Source organism: Eupeodes corollae, chromosome 2 (assembly GCF_945859685.1).
Source record: "Eupeodes corollae chromosome 2, idEupCoro1.1, whole genome shotgun sequence".
NCBI lineage: Eukaryota > Metazoa > Arthropoda > Insecta > Diptera > Syrphidae > Eupeodes > Eupeodes corollae.
The window spans coordinates 71,518,563-71,544,085 of NC_079148.1; the positions used below are offsets into that span (position 1 = coordinate 71,518,563).

General features: G+C 38.6%; 1 protein-coding gene across 1 annotated transcript; it reads left to right on the top strand.

Annotated features, from left to right (window-relative positions):
- Positions 1–332: 332 nt before the first annotated feature.
- LOC129945387 (pyridoxal-dependent decarboxylase domain-containing protein 1) lies at positions 333–25,523 on the top strand. The gene is made up of 9 exons (XM_056055118.1): positions 333–690; positions 769–1,581; positions 1,649–1,720; positions 1,788–1,991; positions 23,790–23,858; positions 23,917–24,141; positions 24,212–24,727; positions 24,789–24,982; positions 25,044–25,523. The coding sequence occupies exons 1-9, from the start codon at positions 616–618 to the stop codon at positions 25,258–25,260; spliced, it is 2,385 nt and encodes a 794-aa protein (XP_055911093.1). The 5' UTR covers positions 333–615; the 3' UTR covers positions 25,261–25,523.

Here is a 25,523-nt window from a genome sequence, read left to right on the forward strand (position 1 = left end):
AGTGTGGGTTGTATCCCAGCCTCGTTTTACAGTTTAGTTTTAAATTATTTTGAAAAATGTTCAACTGCATCAATTTTCAAATACCACAACTGGACATCTGTGGAAATGGTGCTTCTTTTTTTATTTCAGTTTTTTAAAAATTTACCAAACCATCAAAATGTTCTTTTCTCATCCATTATTAAATTCACATCTGGCAATACTACCTTTCAAATTAATTTACCAATGACAACAACCTTAACCTCCTCGCCCTCTATTGGTCAAACTTCATTTCAAATTATACCACTTTCTAACTCGTCTAAAACCTTTTGACAAACATGTCAAAAAGTTGACAACACAACACCGACTTCGAGAGACGTCAACGAAAAAAAACGAAGAAGCTGGAAAAGAACCAACTGAACAAACAGAAAAATAATAAAAATCTATTTACACTTAAATTTCCCGTTGTAGTGGACACGAATCATTTAACAAACAAATCAATCTTCCAAGAACCCGACTAAAAAAAACAATCCAAATAAGCCGCTTTTCAGGATTTTAAGACAACAAACAGTCACAAAGAAGGCCTAAAGGGAAAAAACAATAAAAATTAATAAAAGGCGATAAGACTAATTTGGAAAAATGTCCGGCGACGAAGAGGCCAACGTAATCGATGAGAAAAAAGAAGAAAAAGTCGCAGAAATTGCTGCGTCAAGTGTAAGTCGTTGGATAAAAACCTTTTTCCGATCAATTTTAAGATAATGTTGGGGGTTTTGGCTTTTTATACTTTTGTAGATTCGTTCGGGATTGGCAGAGTTAGAATTGAAGACGTCACAAGTTCTGCAACGGCTTGAAAATGTCCGCACAGAACCCCCCGCCTCCAATGAATCATCGGAAACGAGTCAGGTTACAACCCTTCTCGAGGGTGACCGCAAGCCTCCGTCGGAGATTCTTCGATCTCTCGAGGTCCTCATCGCATATTCGGAGTCAGAAGACGATCCCGAATTCCCACTTCCAGCATTGGACGACGTTTCACATTTAGCTTTGATTTCTCACAGTATTATTGCCTACATGAGCCACTTGGATCGACAGCATCTGCTGCGCGTCACTGGACACATTGCCGGTGACACTACTCGATGGTTGTGTAGTCTGTTTCGTTTTATCGATGGTTCGACAAGCTTTCACACCGACAACGCAGATGCGACTCTCAGAACAGTTCGTTTGGCCATCGTAGCCAGGTGTCCGGGTTATCTGGAAGGCGGAATCCCAGCCCTGGCCAATCCGTGCTTCTATATCTCTGAAAATACGACGCCTATGCGGCTTCAATACGCATGTAGACAGTTGGGCATTCCTCTGGAGGCGATTCGATTGATTCCATCGAACTCAATTCAGGGCACAATGGATCTAAATCTTTTGCAGAAGCAAGTCCAGGCTGACTTGAATGCCAACCGAACTCCGTTGTTGGTTATCGCCGATGTGGGGTCTTCGGTGTGTGGCTACGTAGATAACCTAACACGAATGAAAGAAATCTGCAAGGCCAACAACATTTGGTTGCATGCAACTGGCCATGGACTGGCCTCCTTGGTATGCACTCAAGGACCTGGTTCAGTAAGTTAACATAAGATTGTCGTAGTCAAATCTCAAGTTGACATCAATTTTTTTTGTTTTTGAACAGATAAGTTCAGTAGTGGATTCGATAGTTTTAAATCTGGGATTCTGGCTGGGAGTGCCAAGTCTCCCCATCGCAGTAAGTTTGCTCTCTCAAGATTACTCTCAAAACATCGTATTAACTTACCTGTTTTTATTTTGGTCAGCTGCTACATCGACAAATGCAGAACAGTGCCCTCACAGCCTTCGAATCAGACCCGATTGTCTCAAAGAGACTCAATTCTTTGGCCCTGTGGACGAGTCTACAGGCACTTGGGCGAGAAACAATCGCCGAAAAAATTCATGTCGCATTCCAGACTTGCAGTATTCTACATGAGATCTCATCAAAGTGTGAAGGTATTCGAGTTGTGGTAAGTTTACGTGAAGTTGGATTGACGTGATAACAAACAAAAATTCCATGATTTCATTTTATTCAAAGATAAGATAAAAGAAAACCGAAAGGTAAAAGATGATGTTAGTGTGTTTAAAGTTGTTTAGATCGTTAAGAAGAGTGGTTCCTGAGTTTTGAGTTAGAGCAGAGCAGGTACAGAGATCCAGCACATATAAAGACTTGTTTCTTCCTGCTCCTTGTTCATGCAGCTTTTGGAAAAGTCATTTAAAAAGTATACGGTTTTGACACCAATTTTTTGCCTCACAGGTGGCGATGTTATTCCGCCTAGTGCTGGTTTTCTTTGTACCGTTTTGTTTTAGCAAAATCTTTTGGTATTCCAGAATAAGCCAAACGTGTTCATCTGCCTTACAGTTTCCTCGAATGTCTCTATAACCCAGCAAAAGTGAATGTGCAACTGTTGGTGCCAACTCCAAAAGGTTAGGTTAGGTTAGGTTAACGTGGCTGGGGTTTAGAATCCACACACTTAGGCCAAAAGAAAAGGCCCATTGTGATACCACATGAATCTAGAGAGTTACTTCTTACTAGTTGCTTTTTATAAAGCAAAGAAGATATTTGATATCCTTCTTAGCTAATTCACTGGGATTATCAAGAGAGTAGTCTCCCAGATGAAGTTTGAGTCTTAGTGAAAGAGCAGGGCAAGTGCAGAGGAGGTGAGAGATTATTTCTTCTTCGTCCATACAGCTCCTACAGAAGTCATTTGAGGCTACACCACGAATTGCGTGTCTGCCTATAAGACAATGTCCCGTAAGGACACCCTTTAGGGAGCTAATAATGAAGTCTGCTTTGAGATAACAATTTTTAGAGCGCCTTAGGTCCAGTGAAGGCCATATGAGTTTTGTGGCTGCGCATGTTGGTAAGTTGTGCCACCTAGAGTTTGTTATTGCAAAAGCTGTTTCTTTTAGCAAAAGTTTACATGTAGCTATCGGTATACCTATCTCCTCCCTTTCAGGTGAAATAGACATGACGGTTCCATTTTTAGCGAGTTCATGGGCTTTACAATTTCCCGTGATGTCTCTGTGGCCCGGAACCCAGCATAGGTGAATGTTAAAATGCTGCGCCATCTCCATAAGAGACGATCGACAATCGAGGGCCTTAAATATTTGGTTGAGACATCGTCAAGCGATTTGATAGCAGCCTGACTGTCAGAGAAGATGCGGATATCAGAAGTTGATATCGCTTTTTCTCTTAGCCAGGAGAAAACCTCTTTAATCGCTAAAATTTCCGCTTGGAAGACGCTACAATGAGTAGTACCCGTGGCATGATGGTTAGTGCGTTGGACTTTCATGCCAGAGGTCTTGGGTTCGATCCCTGCCTATGCCATCTAAAGTCTTTTCACGAGTACTGCCTCTTGCGAGGAATTGACAAATTCTCCATGAGTAACTCTTGTCATGAAAAGGTGCTTTCTCAAAATTAGCTGTTCGGATTCGGCATATAAACTGTAGGTCCCCTCCGTTCCTGACAACATTACTCGCACACAGAAATGGTTGAGAGTTGTAAGTCATTAGGCCCTAGATCTCAACGGACTGTTGCGCCAACCAAAAAAAAAAAAAAAAGACGCTACAATGATTAGGTAGGCGGAATGAGATGCTTAGATTAAGCTTTTCTGAGTACACCTACCAACTCCCTCATTTGTCTTGGATCCATCTGTATAAAAATGATGATGAGTTTCTTCCCATTCATCTCTGGATGGAATGGATACCGTGAAGTTTTTTTTCAAATAGGGGTTTAGGAATAGTGTAGTCTATGTACTTTGGTATAGAACCAAAGAGGTTCAAAATGATGGAGTGCCCCACATTGTTGTTGGTCCATTGAGATGAGGCGTCGAGTCTTATCACTGTACTCGCTGCCACTTGTTTACTGAAAACGTCGAGGGGTGTCAGATGGAGGAGTGTGTCTAACGGTGGTTCTCAATGCCCCGCTTATGCAGAGACATGCAATGCGTTGGACTCTGCTGAGTTTGTCGTAGTATGTGACTTTCTCCAGTGGAGTCCATCATACTGCAACCCCGTACATAAGTATTGGTCGGATGACCGATGTGTATAGCCAGTAGGTTATGCGAGGTTAAAAACCCCATTTGCTTCCTAAGGCTTTCTTGCAAAGGAAAGGAGCTGCTGTAGCTTTTTTAACTCTTTCCTGTATATTAGATTCCCAAATTAATTTTTTGTTCAATATTAGACCAAGGTATTTGGCTTCATTGGTAAAAATAAGTGTTATACCTTTTATTGAAGGAGGTACAATTACTGGGAACTTGTATTTCCGTGTGAAAAGGACGAGGTCTGTTTTTTGAGGATTAATACTAAGTCCGCAGTGATCAGCCCATCTAGTGAGCATATTGAGTGCATTTTGGAGGAGGTCTCTCAGTGTATTAGGATGTTCCCCTGTGACAGCGATAGCAACATCATCGGCATACTCAACCACTCTGTAGCCATCCCTCTCAAGGGATATTAGTAGTTGGTTAACCACTATGTTCCACAGGAGAGGCGACAGAACACCACCTTGCGGAGTGCCTCTACTGACAGACCTTTTTGTGCAAAAATCTCCCAAACTGGAGTTGATGATCCTGCTTTTTACCATCAGATTAATCAACTCACAGGTTAAGTATTCGACGTTTAAGGTCGTCATAGCAGAAGTGATAGCGGATGTGTCAACGTTGTTGAAAGCGCCCTCAATATCCAGGAAGGCCACCATAGTATATTCCTTTTTCTCAAGGGAGTATTCGATAGTTCTTACAATAGTGATAGATAGTGGAAGGCTGTTTCTACCGATGTCGCTTTGCAGTAAGCATGCTGAGACATTGATAGTCTCTTATCAATGCTATTACGTATATAGATATCGATCAATCGTTCCAGAGTTTAGAGAATTAATGATGATAGGCTAATAGGTTTTAGGTCTTTGGGGTTGACATGCGAGCATTTGCCCTCCTTGGGAATGAAAACTACCTTTGCATCTCTCCATCGCTGAGGTATATAGACCAGATTTATACAACTTTTGAAGATCATCTCAATGATGGGCAAAGTTATATCAATGGTAAGTTGTAGCTCAGCTGGTACGATTTGATCTGAACCTGGAGATTTTTAGGTTAGGTTAGGTTGGAGTGGCTGTCCAGATGTCATTGACGCACGTAGACCTCAAGGGTCCATTGTGATACCACTAATGAGGTTACTCATGGGAGAGTAATGAACTTAAACAAACCATTTCGTACTTTTAATAAAGTAAGAGAGACGTTTTGTGTCAATCGTTGCCAGTTCACTGGTGTTATCGAAGAAGGGATTACCGAGAAAGTTATTCCTTCTAATGGAGAGTGCTGGAGATGTACATAGAAGGTGTTGGACTGTTTCCTCTTCCTCCTCGTCCATGCAGCTTCTACAGAAGTCATTTGTGTAGAACCCTAGCCTCAGAGCATGTCTTCCTATGAGGCAGTGTCCCGTTATTACTCCAATTGTAGAGCTTATACTTTGTCTGCTCAGTGATATCAAGCCTTTTGACCGTTTTAAGTCAATACTTGGCCATATTTGCTTGGTTGCTAGGCAGGTGGTACTCTGTGACCATCTAGCATTTTTTGTTTCTAGAGCATATTGCTTGAGAAGATATTTATACCTAATCACGCCTTTGGTCGCGGCCAGTGGAGCCAGTGATTCCCTATTGATCAACACGAGAGCTGATCTATAGTGACCCACTGTCTTCTCAACCTTTGGTACATTCCAGTCGTGCGTAGCCAGGTCCGGATTACTTGTTCTGATCAGTTTCATGATCATGTCTGAACAGTTGTACAGAGCCGGGACCATTATACGTGCTCTTGGCCGGCAAGGAATATTCTCCCTTGCAACAACCTCGAGCTTGGCACCCGGCCAGACTTCTGGCAAGCCATTGACAGCAGCCCTGTATAGATCGAAAGATCTCTGAATACCACAGGTGATGAGTTTGATACGATTTTGGTACCATCCTGCATCGGCTGTGTCTGGGAGAGGCCCCGGATTTATGTCGATGACAGATACAAATCTGTGAGCCTTGAGGTCTGCCCAATGATCATAAGAGATGTTACCATCCACATGACTCCTTGCCTGCCTTTGAGCGCGTCGCTGAAGGAAAGATCTTTGTTAAAGGCTGTTGTGCTGTTGGAAAGCACCTTCTGCCTTTTTGGTTCAGGCTTGTCGCCCTCGAAACACCTATTGCGCTTTGACGTTGAGTCGCCGCAGGTCGGTTTACCTTTTTTGCTAAGAAAGCCACAAGCCCTCTCGAATTTACGCGTTTGCTCTGGGGTTCTTTCCGCCGCCGGTATGACACCGACTGCGGCTAGAATCCTCTCAGCATTGCGTTGGTCTCGATTGGCCCGATACCAATCCGGGTGTGCCCTCACCCTTCTAGTCAATTCCACATGTCGCAGATTTCGTCTCTCCGGATAGGGTGTCCTTTCTTGGGGTTGCTTGGAACGTCCTAGCAGGAGCGGGGAAGAGGTGAGGTGTGGAATTGCCGCCCTTGGGAAAGCCGAGCGTCACAGCTGTCCCACTGACGGGTAATTCCTTCAAGTAAAGGTTGCGACTAGTAGAGGGAGAAGGACTCTCGCTACTAGTGGCAACCACAGGGTTGACAACACGTTCACACACCTGAGTTGGCTCGGCAGCATTTTCAAGAGATATGACCGCATTGACAGCCATGGCGCGATTTTTTTATTTGATTTTTTTTTTTATTTGAGTTTTTCATTTTATTCCCACGAGTAATACGGAAAGATGGTCATCCCCGGCAGAGCCGCTTGCCGGGGTAAGGCAGAAATATGACGGACCTTGGCACAGCATCCGAAAGAGCTCGTTAGTGGCTGGTTTATCCCCCAGCCTTCCATTCTTCGGCACGGTTTTCGTACAAGTACGCTCACACCTCCACTAAAATTAGGAACCTCTTAACTATGATTAAATTGGGTTTCCGAACGTTGCACTATTTCAGCGACCCAACTCAACCTTAACTAATCACCATCCTGCCAAAAACGCACAGGACTACTGTGGTGATCATTACCCGCCTGGCACCCACTTGGAGGGTTTGAATGAGGATTTTGCCGGGAGATTTGTAAGGTTTGAAACTATTCAGTGCCCATGTCAATTTTTCTTTTGTAACCAGACCTTGAGGAAAAGTTAAGTTAATATCCGACCAAGGACTGCTTGTTGTATTAACGGATTGGGAGCTATCCGGGAAGTGGGTGTCTAGTAGCAGGTTTAGCGTTTCTTCGCAAGAGTTAGTCCATGTATCATCTGAGTTTTTAAGACAACTAGGCATTGTTGGATTTTTTTGGCTATTCTAAACTCTAGTTTATACTTTTTGAGGGATTCTTTATAGGAGTCCCAATCTTGGGAATATCTAGTCTTTTTTGCTCGATTGAAAAGTCTTCTTTCCTGAGTATATCTAGTTCAGCAGCCCACCAATATGGTTTCTTCTTTTCCCGCACTGTAGTGAGAGGGCAGGCAGTTTCCATGGCTTTTTTGGGGGCTGCTGTAAGCTCATCGTTTTTTGATCGAGTTCAAGAGCGCACAAGGGCGGATCAGAATGTTCTGGTTTAATCAGATTTTTCACTTTCAGATTTTTGACTTTGGGTTACCTTTTCTTGTTACATAAAGCACGTAGTAGCCAAAAGTTCTCAATCTTCGAACCAGGGATTTCACAATCCAGGGTTCTTGGATGAGAACGACATCTTCTCCAGTTTTTGTCAGTCCCCATTAGGGATGAACTTTTGACGTTTTCAGAAGAAGACTGTGCTGCGACAGAAGAGGGTCCCTCCACATTCTCATGTACATCCAAAGATGGGAGGGTGATGATAGCACTGGGACCCCCTACGTCTTCCGACACAGCCTTCGAAGGGGGTTGTGGAGGCTGGAATGAAGCGTCTACCTCATCTTTTTTATAAACGCGGAGCGTGACTGACTCCAAACCGTATCTTATCACGCCCTTATCTCGCGCCAGAGAAGCCACAGAGTCTTTATTGATTACGATAATTGCACTTCGATAAAGACCCTTTGGCTCCTCCTCTCCATAAGAGATGATCGACAGTTATTGAATGTTTTAGAGTTTGTAGAGATTGAGTCCAAAGATTTTATGGCGGCCTGACTATCTGAGAAAATCAGGGTATCAGATGTTGATATCACGTTTTCTTAAGTCAGGTAAGACAAGACGGAATGCGAGACTTAATTTAAGCCGTTCAGAGTACACGCCTCCACTGCTTATCTCATTATTTTTTTTATCCATTTGTGTAGTAGTGGAATTACTCATCTTCCAAGGCTGCCCTATACCCTCAAAAAGATCCGGAAGGTATAGAAATCTGGTAGCATGTATCGAACTGTAGTTGGAAGATGGTGTAGTCTGTGTACTTTGGAATTAATTCTAAAAAATAAAGAACTTGGGAGTTGCCAATGCTGTTATTAGTCAACTGTGATGCATCATTGAAGCGAATAAGTATATCTAGAGATTTCAGATAGAGTAGGGTATCCAGTGCTTTGGATAAGGTAGTATGAAGCGATCTGTTTAAACATAGGTAAGCTGAACGTTGGACTTTGCTTAGTTTATCGATGTTTACACCTTTGTCTTATGCTTTTTTACCAAACCAAATATTTTGTACCTAGTCTTTCTGTTATAAGTATAAAAAGCCATAAGACAAGAGCTATATAATATTAAGTATTGATTGATGTTTTATTTATTTGACCATAATATTAATTTATATTTTGTTTCACTCAAAAGGACCAACCCAGCTTTCAAGACAGTCCTTTACCTTTAGGCCATTGACCTATAGTGGCACGCAATATTTGTATTGATATTTTGTATACTGCTCTATTTTAAGAATTGAAAAATTCTTGTGAGAAGTCTTTTAGGCCACAGTATAACTCTGACCTTAAAGAGAGTCCATCTTAAGCTTCTCTAAAACCTACAATGTTGACCCTAAGGCGCTTTTTGTTGACTTGGGTTTGTTTGTCTCACCAGAATATTGTAGAAGAATCCATCAATCTCCATTGAAGAGGGTATTTGTTAAACCTTAACAAATCTCTATGGTACAACTTAACAGTGTTCACATTCGTTCACAAAAATGGTGGGATGGGATACTTTTGAATCAAACTATTACAGAAGCGAAATGATAATTACGTTTGGCCCTTAGAATAAAAGTTTTAGTTTGATATAATGCTGTCGCATAAATTGTATCGTTTTTCTTTTCATAAACTTATTTAGAGATAAAAATCTTTGCATTGGGAAAAGGAGAACTAAAGGGTTATTTTTTAGCTTTGATTTGGAAACACTGGTTTAAACAGCTGACGAACGTTTTGTGTTCTGTTTCAATGTCAAACATCTTCAGTTTGGTCAATAATTTAACTATGAATCGTCTTACAAACGAACAACGCTTGCAAATTATTGAATGTTATTATCAAAATGCGTGCTCTGTTAAGAAAGTTCATCTAGCGATTTTTCCATTTTATGGTCAGTTTATTCGACCACTGAAGCGGCTATTCGAGCTATTGTGACTAAATTTTGCACCAAATTTACATTTTTGGGCATTAAACCACTAACACGATTACGTAGAGTGCAAACTGAAGAAAATATCGCAGCTGTATCGTTCGCAGAGATTGGGCCTGTGTTACTCAACAACGTGGAAAATTTTGCGGAAGGATTTAGGTGTGATGTCTTTCAAAACACAGCTGGTGCAAGAATTGAAGCCGAACGAGCTACTGCAGCGTACAATTTTTGGTGAATGGACTCTTGGAAAGTTGGCCGAACATCCACTTTTTTCCGAAAAATTGTGTTCAGCGACGGAGCTCATTTTTTGCTTAATAAGAACGTAAATAAGTACAATAATTGTTGATTTTGGAGTGAATATCAGCCAGAAGCAATGCATGAGTTAGCAATGTATTAAGAAAAAGTAGCAGTTGGACCGTACTTCTTCAAAGGTGATGCGAATCGTAACGTAACTGTGAATGGTGAGCGCTACCGTGAGATGATATCCAACTTTTGTTTGCCCAAAATGCAAGAGCTTGACTTTCATGACAAGTGGTTTCAACAAGACGGCGCCACATGCCATACAGCACGCAACAATTGACTAATTGAAAGGCGAGCTCGGAAAACTATTTATTTCACGTTCGCGACAGGTTAATTGGCCGCCTAGATCATGCGATTTAACGCCTTTTAACTAGTTTTTGTGAAACTACGAGTATGTTAAAGCTCATGTCTATACGAACGAGCCCGTTTCAGCATTTATTCGTGTGATACCGGCCGAAATGTTGGAAAGAGTATGCCAAAATTGGACTAAGCGGATGGACTATTTGAGGCACAGTCAAAGTCAACACTTCCATGAAATAATCTTCAAACATTAAATTATATGGACCGCACTATCGATTCAAATAAAAATTCCATGCTTTTAAAAAATGACCCTTTAACCACAATAATTTTTTAGAGTCGAGGAGTTAACAAATGATCTTTAAAATGGCAATAATAATGTGGTGATGCTTTTTAATTAGCATTAACAATAATATAAAAAATTAATTAAGGCAACGGCCTAGTCACTGATAAAGCTTCGGTTCCTATCGATCACCGAAATCAAGCATCAGTAAGCGTGGTTAGTAGAAAGATGGGGGACCGTCTCGAAACCTACCGCGTGCTGTTGTCATGTGTTCTTTCTTTCTGTTGTTCTTTCTCTTCTGTCCTTCTGTCTTGTATTAATGTCTTGTGTTGTTATCACCTTACATAGCCTTAGTTGCTCAAGGTGCTGTGTGAAATGTAATGTAATGTAATGTGTATAAAAAATTAAGTGGCGCAACAACTTCAACTCTCAACCATTCCTGTGTGCGAGTAATGTTTTCATTGATGGAGATTACCTACAGTTTTTAAGCCTATTCCGAATAGTTAATTTGAGAAAACTCTTTATGACAAGAATTACTCTTCGAGAATTTGTTAAATCCTCGCAAGAGGCATTTCTCGCTAAATAAAACTATTGATGGCACGGTTTAAACCCAAGACCTATGGAATGGGAGTCCAACGCATTAACTATCACGCCAAAGATACTACTCAGCATTAACATAGATACATATATCCAATTCTCTAGAAATTATTCTTCTCTTCCGAAAGGGTTTTAATGGTATTCGTTCCCTTATTACTACTTCTTGGGCTATCATCTATTCTTAAAGACTTTTGATGCCCAGAGGTTTTTAAAACAAAAAATATAAAAATATTACCCAAAACTGATTCCTTACCTATTTTAGGCAATTATTTTGATTCTATTTTCGTAAGCGCCTCTCTTCACATTTTATATCAAATAGATGCCTTGAACGAAAGACCACTTCTCCAAATTATATAAGGGGGATGACTAACAGAATTCCGCTGCAAGGGAGGTAGAACCACTCAACCTAGGCTACGCAGATCAACAATTCCGCCTACCTGACATCGACGAAGTGAAGATAGCTATATCTTAACTGAAGTCAAACAAAGCTGCCGGAGCTGACGGCATCGCTGCCAAACCATTTAAAGCAACAGGTCATGACTTGGTAGGGAGCATGCACCAACTCATCTGCAAAATATGGTTGGAAGAAAGAATACCCGATACATAAGAAAGGAGATCCTCTAAATTGCGCCAACTACAGAGACATCAGTCTCCTTAACATTGCGTATAAGATCCTTTGTGCCGTATTATGTGAACGTCTAAAGCCGTTCGTCAACAACCTTATAGGTTCTTACAGTGTGGCTTCAGACCAGGAAAGTCCACTATCGACCAAATATTCACACTACGGCAGATCTTGGAAATAACCTAAATCGATACCCACCATCTCTTTGTCGATTTTAAAGCGGCGTATGACAGCATTCATAAGGAAGAGCTCTACAGGGCATCCCTGAATTATCCGTATACAATCTTCTTAAGGTCCGTCCAATGACTCGGATACGCCGATGATGTAGACATAATTGGAAGATCAAAGCGTGATGTCTGTGGAGCGTTTTTGAGCATTGCGACGGAAGCGAAGAAGATGGGTTTAGTGGTCAATGAGGGCAAGACCAAGTATATGCTGTCATCAAAAAAGGACATTGAACAACGACGTCTTTGAAAAAACGTCACCATGAACAGCTATAACTTTGAACTAGTTAAGGACTTTGTCTACCTAGGCACCGCTATAAACTCAGATAACGATACCAGCGCTGAAACCAAGCGAAGAATAACTCTTGGACTTAGAAGGCAATTGAGTAAGTCCTCTCTCGAGCATCTTAAATCACCATATATAATACACTCTTCATCCCCGTTCTCATTTATGCCGCTGAGTCCTGGACCCTGTCAAAGATGGCTAAGTCATGTAGAGCGAATGGACATCAACGTTCCAGCCCGGAAGAACTTCGAATTCAATCCTGAAGGACGCCGCAGTAGAGGAAGACCGCGATTTAGGTGGCGCACGCAGGTGGGTGAAGACCTTAACCATCCTGGCGTGCGAAACTGGAGACAGGTAGCTAGGATCCGAGTTGGCTGAAGACGCATGTTGGTTGAGGCCCAGGTCCGCCCCGGACAGTAGCGCCACCAAGAAAGTAAGTAAGATGCCTTGAACAACAAGGTCTTGGAGTTTTGTAACTAAATTTATGGCACAACTAGGTAAAAGCAATGGTTTCTTTTGCAGGAAAATAGAGCTAAAGTAGCTTTATTCACTCTTTCTTGAATGTTACGTTTCCAATTTAGTTCTTCTCTAAAATGAGACCCAGTTATTTAGATTCATCTGAAATCTTAAACTTAAAACTTATATAAATACTTGCTCTCAAATGAATATCAATCAAACTTTCCAAGGTCTTGAAGAGGAATAATAATAAACTTAAAGGTATTTCATCTTAGGGGTTAATGTTTTAACATTTTTCCGATTTGGGTATAAAGACAACATCCACTTCTCTTTATACTGATGTAACGAGTTCATTCTCTGTTGAGGTCATTGCTGGCACACAAAATATCCCTCGCTAGCTCAGGAGTGGATCCTTTGACCTCCTCGTTATCAAAAAAAATATGCCAGGCTTTGCATCTAGCTGTCAATGATGCGCGAGATAATCTTTACCCACCCTACCTGGTTGTTTTCTCGCTAAACAACCCCTTTAAAAACAACGTTCCTCTTCCTCCGCCCTTCTACCTCGGTTTCCTCATCACTTCATCTTCCCCTTTCTAATTAAAAATCTAGAGATTCATAATTTTTTTTCTAATGTATGACAAATTTTATTACCAATTTCATTTTAAAAAAAAATATCTCACATTTAACTTAACTTTTTTAAAATAATTAAAATTTGAAAGTAAAAATATTTAAGTAAAATTTGAAAGCTTAGGTAAAAAAAAAATGTAGGGTATATTTATAGACCAGCACTATTATATTTTACGGAAGTAATGGGCAATATTTATATTTAAAATTGTCTCAATACGACTAGTTAAACAAATTATCACTCACCCCAAAATATCGATGTAGTGGCCACTCCCTCGATGAATCGTGGTTCGATGTGGCGATCTTTAGTACGCCTTGTTTTTTGAATTTTTATTTGAAATCATATATAAATATTACCATTTCACCCAAAAGAAATATAATTTGCACTATGATCTACACTTATATATATATATATATATGTATATGAATATATATATATATACGTATAAGGTAGGTATGTATATACACCACTTTCTTACTTTATCAAAATTACTTTTTCAATTTGAATGTTAAACAAAAAAAATTGTTAAATTATCACTGTACAAAAAAATTTAAATTGAACGATAAAAAGATTAAAGTTGTTTAAATTTTTGAATTTAAAAGAGTAAAAAAAGGCACTTTTATATTTGTATATATGTATTGTGACTGTTAGGTTTTCCTTTGTTTTTTTGGTTGATTGGCGAGACGATTAAGGTTTTTTCTGGGGTTTCCCGCACGTTAATTTCCTGTTTCCTTTAAAAACACAAATTTGAGGCCGTGAAAAGAGAATTTTTTTACGGCCTAAATGCACAAAAAAAATGCTTTTTATTGTCTATTTCCACTTGAAATTTATTTAATTGAAGCTTACCTCAGTAACCAATTTGCAGACGTATATATATAAATGTATATACATATAAAAAAAATGAAATTTGATCTTGCTTTTAAGGTTTATATTATAGGTATGTACATCCTATCTCGATGTAGCCAAAATCAGCGCTGGCGGATATATCTTAACAAAAAAACTATAAAAAAAACTGATTTATAACATATTTGCCTTATTGAAAATCTACTTACGAATTGAGATTATTCTCGAACTAGGTTCCTTGAGCGGTCGGTTGGCGGTATCTTCTTCAAATTCTTCTGTGCTTCTTTATTCAAGGGTGGATAATTTGAAAAGAAGGTACTTGCCGACGGCATTTGCTCAAGAACCCTAGCTCTACCTATCTCACTAACACTACCTAACCAGGATTTTCCAGCCTTTGTCTCGTTTCACACCCACTAGATTACGCATTATTACATTAATGTTATAACGCAATTATTAATCTTTTTATGTGGGTGTGAACATTGGTGGGTGTGATTTACGCACTTGTTGCAAACGTCTTTTGGATGCGAGTCGGATTCATATATGTCATGACACCGATCGCATCCTAATTGTGTCACGCAACAGAGGTGAGTTTCTCCACCTTCGCAACATTCCCTCTAAACATTCTCACATTATGGGAACTTGCTGACAATCACTCAATTTGTGATTCGTGTGTCAGCCATGATACTTTCTGACCAGAAGGAGAAGTTTTGTCACTCAGCTTATCCCTGTAGAGGGAGAGCGAGTTAGCATTGCTGTACTATTTCGTTAGAAGTATAAACAACTGCACTAGCAGTTGAGTCGTCGTCGTCGGTCTTGTCCTAGTTGGTGGTGTTTTTTTTTTCGTTTGTTTTGTTTACTTTTATTTTGATATTCTTCTATTTGCATGTAATAAAAATAATAATTTTTAATTGTCTAACACAGCCCATTCGGTTACAGGGCTTCGCGTTTTCCATATAAAACTTATATGGAATATGCGAACTGAACCCACCATTCTTTTGCGCGCGGCCGGGTAGTGCATTGTGACAAGTGATTGAAGTGAAATTCAAAATTGCCGGAATAAGTTCGGCTTAGGCGAAGCTTTTTTATTCTAAGTGTTTTTTTTGTGATAAAAAGCCTTTGTCAAGGAAAAAAATCCAAAATAAATAAATAGTGTGAACAAAATAAAAAAAGTGTTAACGGTAAAAAAATCAGGAATTCGCAATCGCAATTTGCTTGTCGGTTGTTTTTAATATTGTGCGACGAAGACAACCATACTAGCCGCGAGTGAGATGCCCAAAAAAAAACATCCGCTACATTAAGGAAACATAAACATATTGCTAAAATCAAAAAAAACAGAGGTCGTTCACCTCAAACATATGTTGCTATTCCTGGCAAAAAAATTTTGTTGTTAATCGCGATGCGTGTTGTTTTGCCGACGGGGTTTTAAAATTAAAATTTTCTTCGGAGTTTCTTAATAAAAAAAATCGTGTCAAAGTTAATTAATTTTACAAATTAATTCGGATTAATTTTTTTAAAATGTTCGAGCTTTTTTGTGTGTCAGCTGCTGTGTTAAACGTGGGGCGCGAACCCACTTATCAAAACAATAGGATGACGTCAGATAAGTTAAACAAATTGTATTTATTTTGTTGAAACGATACTTTGTGTTCTCTTTTTTTTTTCTTTTCGCTTCAGTTGTCCAGTTATTGACGAATATCTTTGGCATGGAAAATGCCGAGAGTTTTACCAGATCTGGATTCTAATTCATACATGCAGTTGCCCACCACCTTTTTTACACGGGATTTTAAAAATTTTGGAAGCAATTTGGCATTGATTCCTTGAGCGAAATTACTCTGGGCGAAGTTCCTATGGAATACCTCTTGACCTTCACGGTAAGTGACATTTTTAGATCTTTTATTATAAGTGTTTCTCGACTTAACGTATGCCCTGTCCAAATTCTCCGACAACGTCTGTCTTGCGAGTGTCAAATTAAGTGTGCGCGGTTTGACCAACATTTCGGGATCGTGCAATGCGTTTAGTTTTCTAAGTAAAGCATAAGTTGAACCGTGGTTTATCATGTTTTGTCCAAACATGGCGAAATATGGTTGACAATTTAGCGAGTCGTGCATGTCGGATCGCAACGCACATGCTATACTGGATAAATGAAGGTCCCAGTCATTTTGCTGCTTTGAAATTAAAATTCTCAACTTGCTAAGAAAACTGCGATTGACCCGCTCCGAAATGTTGGCTTGAGGCGAATATACTGCCGTTCGCACATGCTTAACGCCGTAGTTATCTAAAAAGATTTTGAAATCTTTGGACACGAATTGACGACCGTTGTCGGAGTGGATTTGTTCAGGGGTCCCGAAAGTATGGAAAATCTCTGATTCAAGATATTGAATCACACGGTTTGACGTAGCTTTTGGTAAGGCTTTGAAAAACATGAACTTTGTAAAATGGTCAACCACAATGAAAACGTAATTGTTTCCTCGCTTTGTACGCGGATACGGGCCAAGGAAATCAACGTAGAGTCGTTGCATGGGCCTTTCTGTTTTTGTTTGGTTGACTATCGGTGGGCGAAGAATTTTGTTTGGCGCTTTAACCATTTTACAAATTTCACAGTTTTTCACGTAAGTCTTAATGTCGTTAATCATTTTTGGCCAGTAATACCTGGATCGTACGCGGACGTACGTCTTGTCAAAGCCACTATGGCAACTTAGTTTGGTATTGTGACACATTTCGATACACTTTTGTGTTAGACTATCGGGAAGCCATAAGCGCCAAAGGGAATCTTCCTCGTCTACGCTTCCGGTTCTGAATCTAACTCTTCGGTAAATATATTTTTCGGAAACGACAAGGTCTGGGAGATTTGCTTGGTTTTGGACAATGTTCTCTCTCAAGCGAGTATATTGTTCCGAATCAAACTCAGTCGAATTTAAATCGATATCATCGCATATCGTTATCGAAGAACCTCCACAATTCGCATTATCTACATCAATATCACCTGTCGCGATTTCCTCCATGTTCATCCTCGACAGACAATCTGGTACTACGTTCAAGGATCCTTTTCGATGTTCAATCGAGAAGTCGTACCCTTGGAGTTCTAGGCTCCATCTGGCTAGTCTACCTGATAGCTCCTTCATTGACATAAGCCATTTAAGGCTCGAATGGTCTGTAATGATTGTAAAGGGCAATCCGTCGACATAAGGCCGAAATTTTCGTACGCTTAGTACGGCTGCGAGGCATTCTTGTTCCGTGACCGTATAATTTTTCTGCGATTTGTTGAGTTTCTTCGACATAAATGCAATAGGCTTCTCATTACCGTTCTCATCTACTTGAAAGAGAACACCGCCTACTCCTTCAGACGAAGCATCGCATTGAATGAAAAAAGGTTTTGAAAAGTTAGGTTCAGCTAATACTGGAGCTGAAGAAAGGGCTGATTTAAGTCTCTCAAAAGCTCCGAGTGCTTCGGGGGTGAATTCGAATTTAGACTTCTTTTGAAGGCAGTTGGTTAAAGGAGCAGCTACGTCGGCGTAGTTACGAATAAATCTCCTGTACCAACCTGTCATGCCTAGAAACCTTCTTACTTGCCTAACGGTGGTTGGAACCGGAAAATCAACCATTGCTTCTATTTTATCAGGATTGGTTTTCAGGTTTCCCTGGCCTACAATAAAACCTAGGAATTTTATTTCCTTCATGCAGAATTTGCTTTTCTCGAGATTAATTGTTAAATTTGCTCGACGAAGGCAGGCTGCCACTTCTTTAAGGATTCGTAAATGTGACTCGAAATCCGAAGTGCAAATCAGTAAGTCATCTAAATAGACAAACACGTTATCTCGAAGATGACTAGGAATAACTTGATCCATTACTCTACACAGCGTTTGTCCAGCATTACTCAAACCGAATGGCATTACCTTAAACTGATAGAGTGGTCTACCAGGTACAGTGAAGGCTGTTTTCTCTCGCGATTTTTCGTGCAAAGGAATTTGCCAATACGCGTCCTTTAAGTCTATCCCAGAGATAAAGTGAGTGTCCTTTATCCGACTTAACAGACCTTCAACATGAGGCAACGGATACGCATCTTTAACCGTGACCGAGTTGACTTTTCGGAAGTCTAAACAAAGACGGACTTTACCTGGTTTTCTCACCAGCACAACGGGACAACTCCATGGAGAATTACTGACTTCTATAACTCCTAGCTCCAACATGCGATCTAACTCTTTATATACCTCGCCTTGACGAACCGGCGATAACGGGTAATGCCTAGATTTTATCGGATCGGCGTTCCCTGTATCGACGATGTGACAACCGAGGTCCGTTTTTCCTAGTCCAAGAACAACAAAATTTGGAAACTGTCTTTTAACACTTTCTAATTGAAAAGACTCTTCAGATGAAAGTTTCAATAATTCAGTGTTATCTTTAAAATCTTCTTCTTTATCAAAATCTATTTTTAACTCACTTATCTGTGGTAACAATTGGAAGCTACGCCAAAAATTCATGCCAAGATATACTTTTTGTGTCAAGTTTGGTATGATATAAAATGTAATTTTTTTCGAAATGCCGTTATATTTTGTGTCTATGTCGCAATATCCAACTATATCATGAGATTTACCATCAGCCGTACGTACTATATTTTTGTAGGGTAGTATTTCAACCCCTACTTTTCGGACTAACTCCCAACACCCGTCACCTAAGACTGAAATAGATGCTCCACTATCAAGCAGTCCAAACACTGACTCATTATTCAAAAATACATTGGCATACATACGACCATCCGTATCCGAAGATATTATCGTTTCGATTATTTGTTTTCGAAACTTTTTTCGATTTCGAAAACGACAACGAGCTTTTTGAATTTTTAAACTGGTTTTTCTATTGTTATTGCCGAAAATTCGAGATCGAACTTTTTCGTAATTAAGTTTTCGCTCGTGAAGAGACTTAAGATTGTGTGATTCTATCGGATGAAACTGATCAACGTCAACGTTGGACTTTTCCCTTTTTAAAATTCGTTTTGGGATTGAACTGCTATCAGTTTCATCGGAGGAATACGCTAAGTTTTTAGTTTTTAGTTTTGAGAGTGGTTCGTCAGATTCCTTGAGGAACGAATCTCCCCACTCCTCGTTTCGTCCCTCGGGAAGTTTCCCGCTTGATGTTTACCACATTGAACCGTGGTGACACCCTTAGCACCACAAAGGAAACAAAATAAATTTCTGATTGCCGATGGGCAAAAGTGATAGGCATGTCCTTTCTGATCACAATTCCAACATATATAATTTGCGGTTGAAATTGGCTTTCTGGTAGAATCATGGCTGCGACTTCATGTTTTTCCAATTCTGTATCGGAAGTATCGTTTTCGACCGCGATCTCACTAACGTTTCGATGACCGACGGCTCTTTTATTCAAAAATCGTTCAGCCTCGCGAGCTTTTTGTCGAAGCTGCTCTAAGTTCCTCACCTCAGCCGACAACAAAATCTCTCCTAGCTTCTCCTTAGTATTACCCCTAATGATTTCAATCAACTTTTTATCGCTAAATGGTTCTTTTAGACGATCGTTTAAGCTTGAAACCGAAACATAAAAATCATCAAAAGATTCTTTCGGTCCCTGCTTTCGACACATGAGTCTCATATAAATATCAATTTCTGACTCCAATTTGCCGAATTCCTTTTTCATTGCTTCCTTTATTAAAGATAAGTCCGCGTTCGGAGTTTTCTTCACAAAACGCCAAAACCACTTATTTGCCCTACCGTCAAGCAAAATATGGAAGTTTGCTGCAATTTGTTCTTCGCTATAAGATGAACATGACTGCATTCTTCCTATCTTCAAAAGAAAGTCAGATACATTTTCGGAACTATCATATTTGATGTTCCAACGATCCAATCTACATGGACCTGAAGCACTGAACGTAGTGGAAGCACTTGAGCTTCTTGGTGGAATAGCTTGGGTCATGGAAGAGCTATGTCTTTCGACTTGAGGAGGGTTGATTGTTTGTTGCGAAGGCAAACGCAAATCTTCCAATTTTTGCAGCACATTTCCCATAAAAATGTCCATTTGCTGGAAAATCCTAACTTGGTTCTGAACCATGCTTCTCTCTATTCTAGCAAGTAAATCTTCCTTTCGACCAACATCATTTTCAGCGCGATCTGCTGGCTCTCTATCACCGCCCTCAACTATATAGCTTGGGTCATTTTCCACACCTTGGGGATCTTCTTGATCCGCCATGTTGGATGTTGAATTGGAAATAACTGATTCTAATTCTTCTGAAAAACTAAAAGAATGGTCCAAGTTAAACCTATCTACCGTGTTACGAAACCTTTGGAAAAATTCTTCAAATGTTGCTTCGTTGTGAGCGTTTATAATTTCTATGTCGTCGTAAATAGAAACTCGGCGACTCCTGCTCATACTTGGTTCGAGTGAACCAACCTACTAATTTCTATCACCTATCCGTAAGCTTCAAAAGACAAATTTCGATAGGAAAACAAAAAAATTATTTTCTGTACCACTAAAAAAATTGGGATTTTCCAATTTGAAAAACCAAAACCAAAGCTTGAAGAACAAAACCAAAAAAAACCAAATCAAATAATATATACAAATTTAAAACTGCAATTCAAAATTAGGTTAAAAAAAAATATAATTCAATAAAAAAATTATAAAAAAAATAAAAAGCGTATAAATATCTAATTTAAACTGTATTTCATAAAATCGTGTTTTTAAAAAAATAATCGGAGTATTGAAATCCTTAGTATCTCAAAGAAAAATTAGTTTGAGTTGTAAATTTTCAAAAAAGTCAAAAAGGGAAGACGAGGTTTGAATCCGGAAACGAGATACAATTACCGAGGATTGAAAAGGAACGTTATTTGAGTCGACAAAAATATGTGTATGTATATAATTAAAATAAAATAAACTAGTGTTTGCTATTGTTTTTTTTTGAAGATTAATATATCGTCTTCTAAGTTTCCAGGACACTACATGACGAGCATCATCAATGAGGACTCTGGAGATTCTCAGAAAACTAAAAATTGAAAATTTTAAATGTTTAAAGGACCATCCAAGACACCGCTAGCATCAAGGGATCTCTTTAAATTGTGGGTGTAAGGAAAAGGATATACCATATCCACCTGCAATTTGGGTATCTTTTCTTCAGACGCCCAAAGACTAGGCTTTTATGATTCCTTTGTACAAATAAATACTTTTATATCAATTTCAACCTCTTTGTTGCAACGCGGTACCGGGTAACTGACCTTAGTAACCGGGACTCACAAAGATGTTGAAATCAAATTTTGTTTAGTAAAAAATATATAAAAAAAATAAAAAAAATTTTAAATGTTTTGACAAAAAAAAAATAATTTTCGACTCATAAATCAAAACGAAACATTGTTAGTCTCACCATCTTCCGATAGTGAAACCGACACGTTGGGCGCCATTTTTGTAACGAGTTCATTCTCTGTTGAGGTCATTGCTGGCACACAAAATATCCCTCGCTAGCTCAGGAGTGGATCCTTTGACCTCCTCGTTATCAAAAAAAATATGCCAGGCTTTGCATCTAGCTGTCAATGATGCGCGAGATAATCTTTACCCACCCTACCTGGTTGTTTTCTCGCTAAACAACCCCTTTAAAAACAACGTTCCTCTTCCTCCGCCCTTCTACCTCGGTTTCCTCATCACTTCATCTTCCCCTTTCTAATTAAAAATCTAGAGATTCATAATTTTTTTTCTAATGTATGACAAATTTTATTACCAATTTCATTTTAAAAAAAAATATCTCACATTTAACTTAACTTTTTTAAAATAATTAAAATTTGAAAGTAAAAATATTTAAGTAAAATTTGAAAGCTTAGGTAAAAAAAAAATGTAGGGTATATTTATAGACCAGCACTATTATATTTTACGGAAGTAATGGGCAATATTTATATTTAAAATTGTCTCAATACGACTAGTTAAACAAATTATCACTCACCCCAAAATATCGATGTAGTGGCCACTCCCTCGATGAATCGTGGTTCGATGTGGCGATCTTTAGTACGCCTTGTTTTTTGAATTTTTATTTGAAATCATATATAAATATTACCATTTCACCCAAAAGAAATATAATTTGCACTATGATCTACACTTATATATATATATATATATGTATATGAATATATATATATATACGTATAAGGTAGGTATGTATATACACCACTTTCTTACTTTATCAAAATTACTTTTTCAATTTGAATGTTAAACAAAAAAAATTGTTAAATTATCACTGTACAAAAAAATTTAAATTGAACGATAAAAAGATTAAAGTTGTTTAAATTTTTGAATTTAAAAGAGTAAAAAAAGGCACTTTTATATTTGTATATATGTATTGTGACTGTTAGGTTTTCCTTTGTTTTTTTGGTTGATTGGCGAGACGATTAAGGTTTTTTCTGGGGTTTCCCGCACGTTAATTTCCTGTTTCCTTTAAAAACACAAATTTGAGGCCGTGAAAAGAGAATTTTTTTACGGCCTAAATGCACAAAAAAAATGCTTTTTATTGTCTATTTCCACTTGAAATTTATTTAATTGAAGCTTACCTCAGTAACCAATTTGCAGACGTATATATATAAATGTATATACATATAAAAAAAATGAAATTTGATCTTGCTTTTAAGGTTTATATTATAGGTATGTACATCCTATCTCGATGTAGCCAAAATCAGCGCTGGCGGATATATCTTAACAAAAAAACTATAAAAAAAACTGATTTATAACATATTTGCCTTATTGAAAATCTACTTACGAATTGAGATTATTCTCGAACTAGGTTCCTTGAGCGGTCGGTTGGCGGTATCTTCTTCAAATTCTTCTGTGCTTCTTTATTCAAGGGTGGATAATTTGAAAAGAAGGTACTTGCCGACGGCATTTGCTCAAGAACCCTAGCTCTACCTATCTCACTAACACTACCTAACCAGGATTTTCCAGCCTTTGTCTCGTTTCACACCCACTAGATTACGCATTATTACATTAATGTTATAACGCAATTATTAATCTTTTTATGTGGGTGTGAACATTGGTGGGTGTGATTTACGCACTTGTTGCAAACGTCTTTTGGATGCGAGTCGGATTCATATATGTCATGACACCGATCGCATCCTAATTGTGTCACGCAACAGAGGTGAGTTTCTCCACCTTCGCAACATTCCCTCTAAACATTCTCACATTATGGGAACTTGCTGACAATCACTCAATTTGTGATTCGTGTGTCAGCCATGATACTTTCTGACCAGAAGGAGAAGTTTTGTCACTCAGCTTATCCCTGTAGAGGGAGAGCGAGTTAGCATTGCTGTACTATTTCGTTAGAAGTATAAACAACTGCACTAGCAGTTGAGTCGTCGTCGTCGGTCTTGTCCTAGTTGGTGGTGTTTTTTTTTTCGTTTGTTTTGTTTACTTTTATTTTGATATTCTTCTATTTGCATGTAATAAAAATAATAATTTTTAATTGTCTAACACAGCCCATTCGGTTACACTGAAGAGGTAGATCTTAAGCGTTCGAGGCAGGAAACTTGGATTATTAACTTGGCTAACACCATTAACAAGTGCCCAAGAAATCAGAAATACCGGATTTAACGCAAGGTCTCCTTCTATTCAAATGACAAAGTTACTGGACTATTTCTTCATTCTTATTAAAATATTGTTATTTTACCTTAAAATTTATATTAATCTTATAAATGTATATTTACAGTAACCATAATTTGTATATTTTTGTAGTCGTAGATGTAATGAATAATAAATATTTTACTTCTAGAGCCGTGCTCCAGGTGGTCAAGCAGCAACTAATCTTATTGACATTGTCAACAAACCATTAGATGTAAACGTAAGTGCAAAAAACCTACATGTACAATAGTTTTAAATATAATTTTTCTAAATCATAGACTTTGTTTGAAACCGCTACATCTGTTGTGGTATTTCAATTCGATGGAAGCATCAGTACTACAACCACAACTAAAGACCAGCAAGATCTTAATTCAACGTCATCATCGAGTGATGCAACAAAAGGTGCCTCATACAGCAAAACTGTTGAAAAACTTACTAATGCTTCATACTACGACCGTCTAAATTCATGGTTAGGACAAATCATTCAGCGGGACTGTCCAAATGTAACTATTATTTTATTTCTTCCGTTAAAAACCAAATCATCATCTCTAATCTTTGTTTTTTCGTTCTTAGTTTGATTTTGAAATAATCGAACACGGAGTTCATGGCACGTGTATTCGATATTGTCCGTTAGAACTTGGTCTAGGTGAACAACCACCATCGGCTGAGAATTTAGAAAATTTTGCTCAGAGCTTAGAATCTCATGTGGATATTCTTCGAGCAACAATTAGACACAAAGCTACCTTTATTCGTTTAGTAGAAAAGAGTGATGTTTTACGTATTGTCAATTTGCCAGATTGGGCTGGTATGGGTGGTGTACGATTTGTGCCTGAAGGCTGGGAGTCTTTACTCACAGATCAGGCAAAAACAGAATTGAATAAGCTAAATGCTGATCTTGTGGAAGCTCTCAAGTCGACCGATAATGCTTTTTCACTTGGTGAAGGTACCGATGGGCTGATTTGTGTCAGATTTGGTATGGTCACCCATGACACAGATGTCGAAGAATTGCTTGACCTAGTTGTTTCGGTGGGTAAAAGTGTCCAGGAGAATTCAAGGGTCTTAGATACAATGTCCGAAATTGTCAAAAAGGTAATTAATAATAGAAATTTTATTTATAGAAGGTAAATTTTATATTTTTTGTATGTTAAAGGGTATTGAAGCAGCAACAGCTGATCTTCAACGCGAGTCCGATGAGAAACTCTGGCAGGAAGGTATCCTTCGACATGTACCGGTAGTTGGACGAATGGTAAACTGGTGGTCACCACCCATTAAAGAATCTGGAATCAAAGGAAGAAGTTTGAATCTGACACAGGGTGTTGTTGAAAGCACTGAAAATATTTACAAGTGAGTTCATAAATCTGTAAATTTTCCCATCTGAGAACTGACTAAAGTAAATGCTTTTTAGATACCACATGCAAATGACCGGAGCACCTAATCAACTTCCTGCCAACAAATCACCACCAACACCAATGGTTCAGACGCCCGTTGGTGCCCCAACGGCACCACCTTTCGCCACTCCGCCATCGGCCAATCATTCAAGAACTGTGAGTCAAAGTAGTGGCGCCTCGTCTTCTGCTCCCGAACTAGTAGCAGCGACTCCCGTTGCGACGGCAAATAATTAATTCATAAACAATTTCTTTTTTCCAATAGTGCATATATATATATTACCTATTATTATAAATACCAACAATTATTTAATCGTACATAGCTCTAGAATGATATTGAACAACAGAAAATGTGTTTGTTTGGCGTAAATTTTTGTTTTTGTTTGTTCTGCCCTAAATAGTTAAAAATTCATTTATATATAAAATAATATAAATGCAAGCAATAGAAAAAAATGTCTTAATTTATAAAATAATAAAAAAATAATAAAGTTTATTAACAA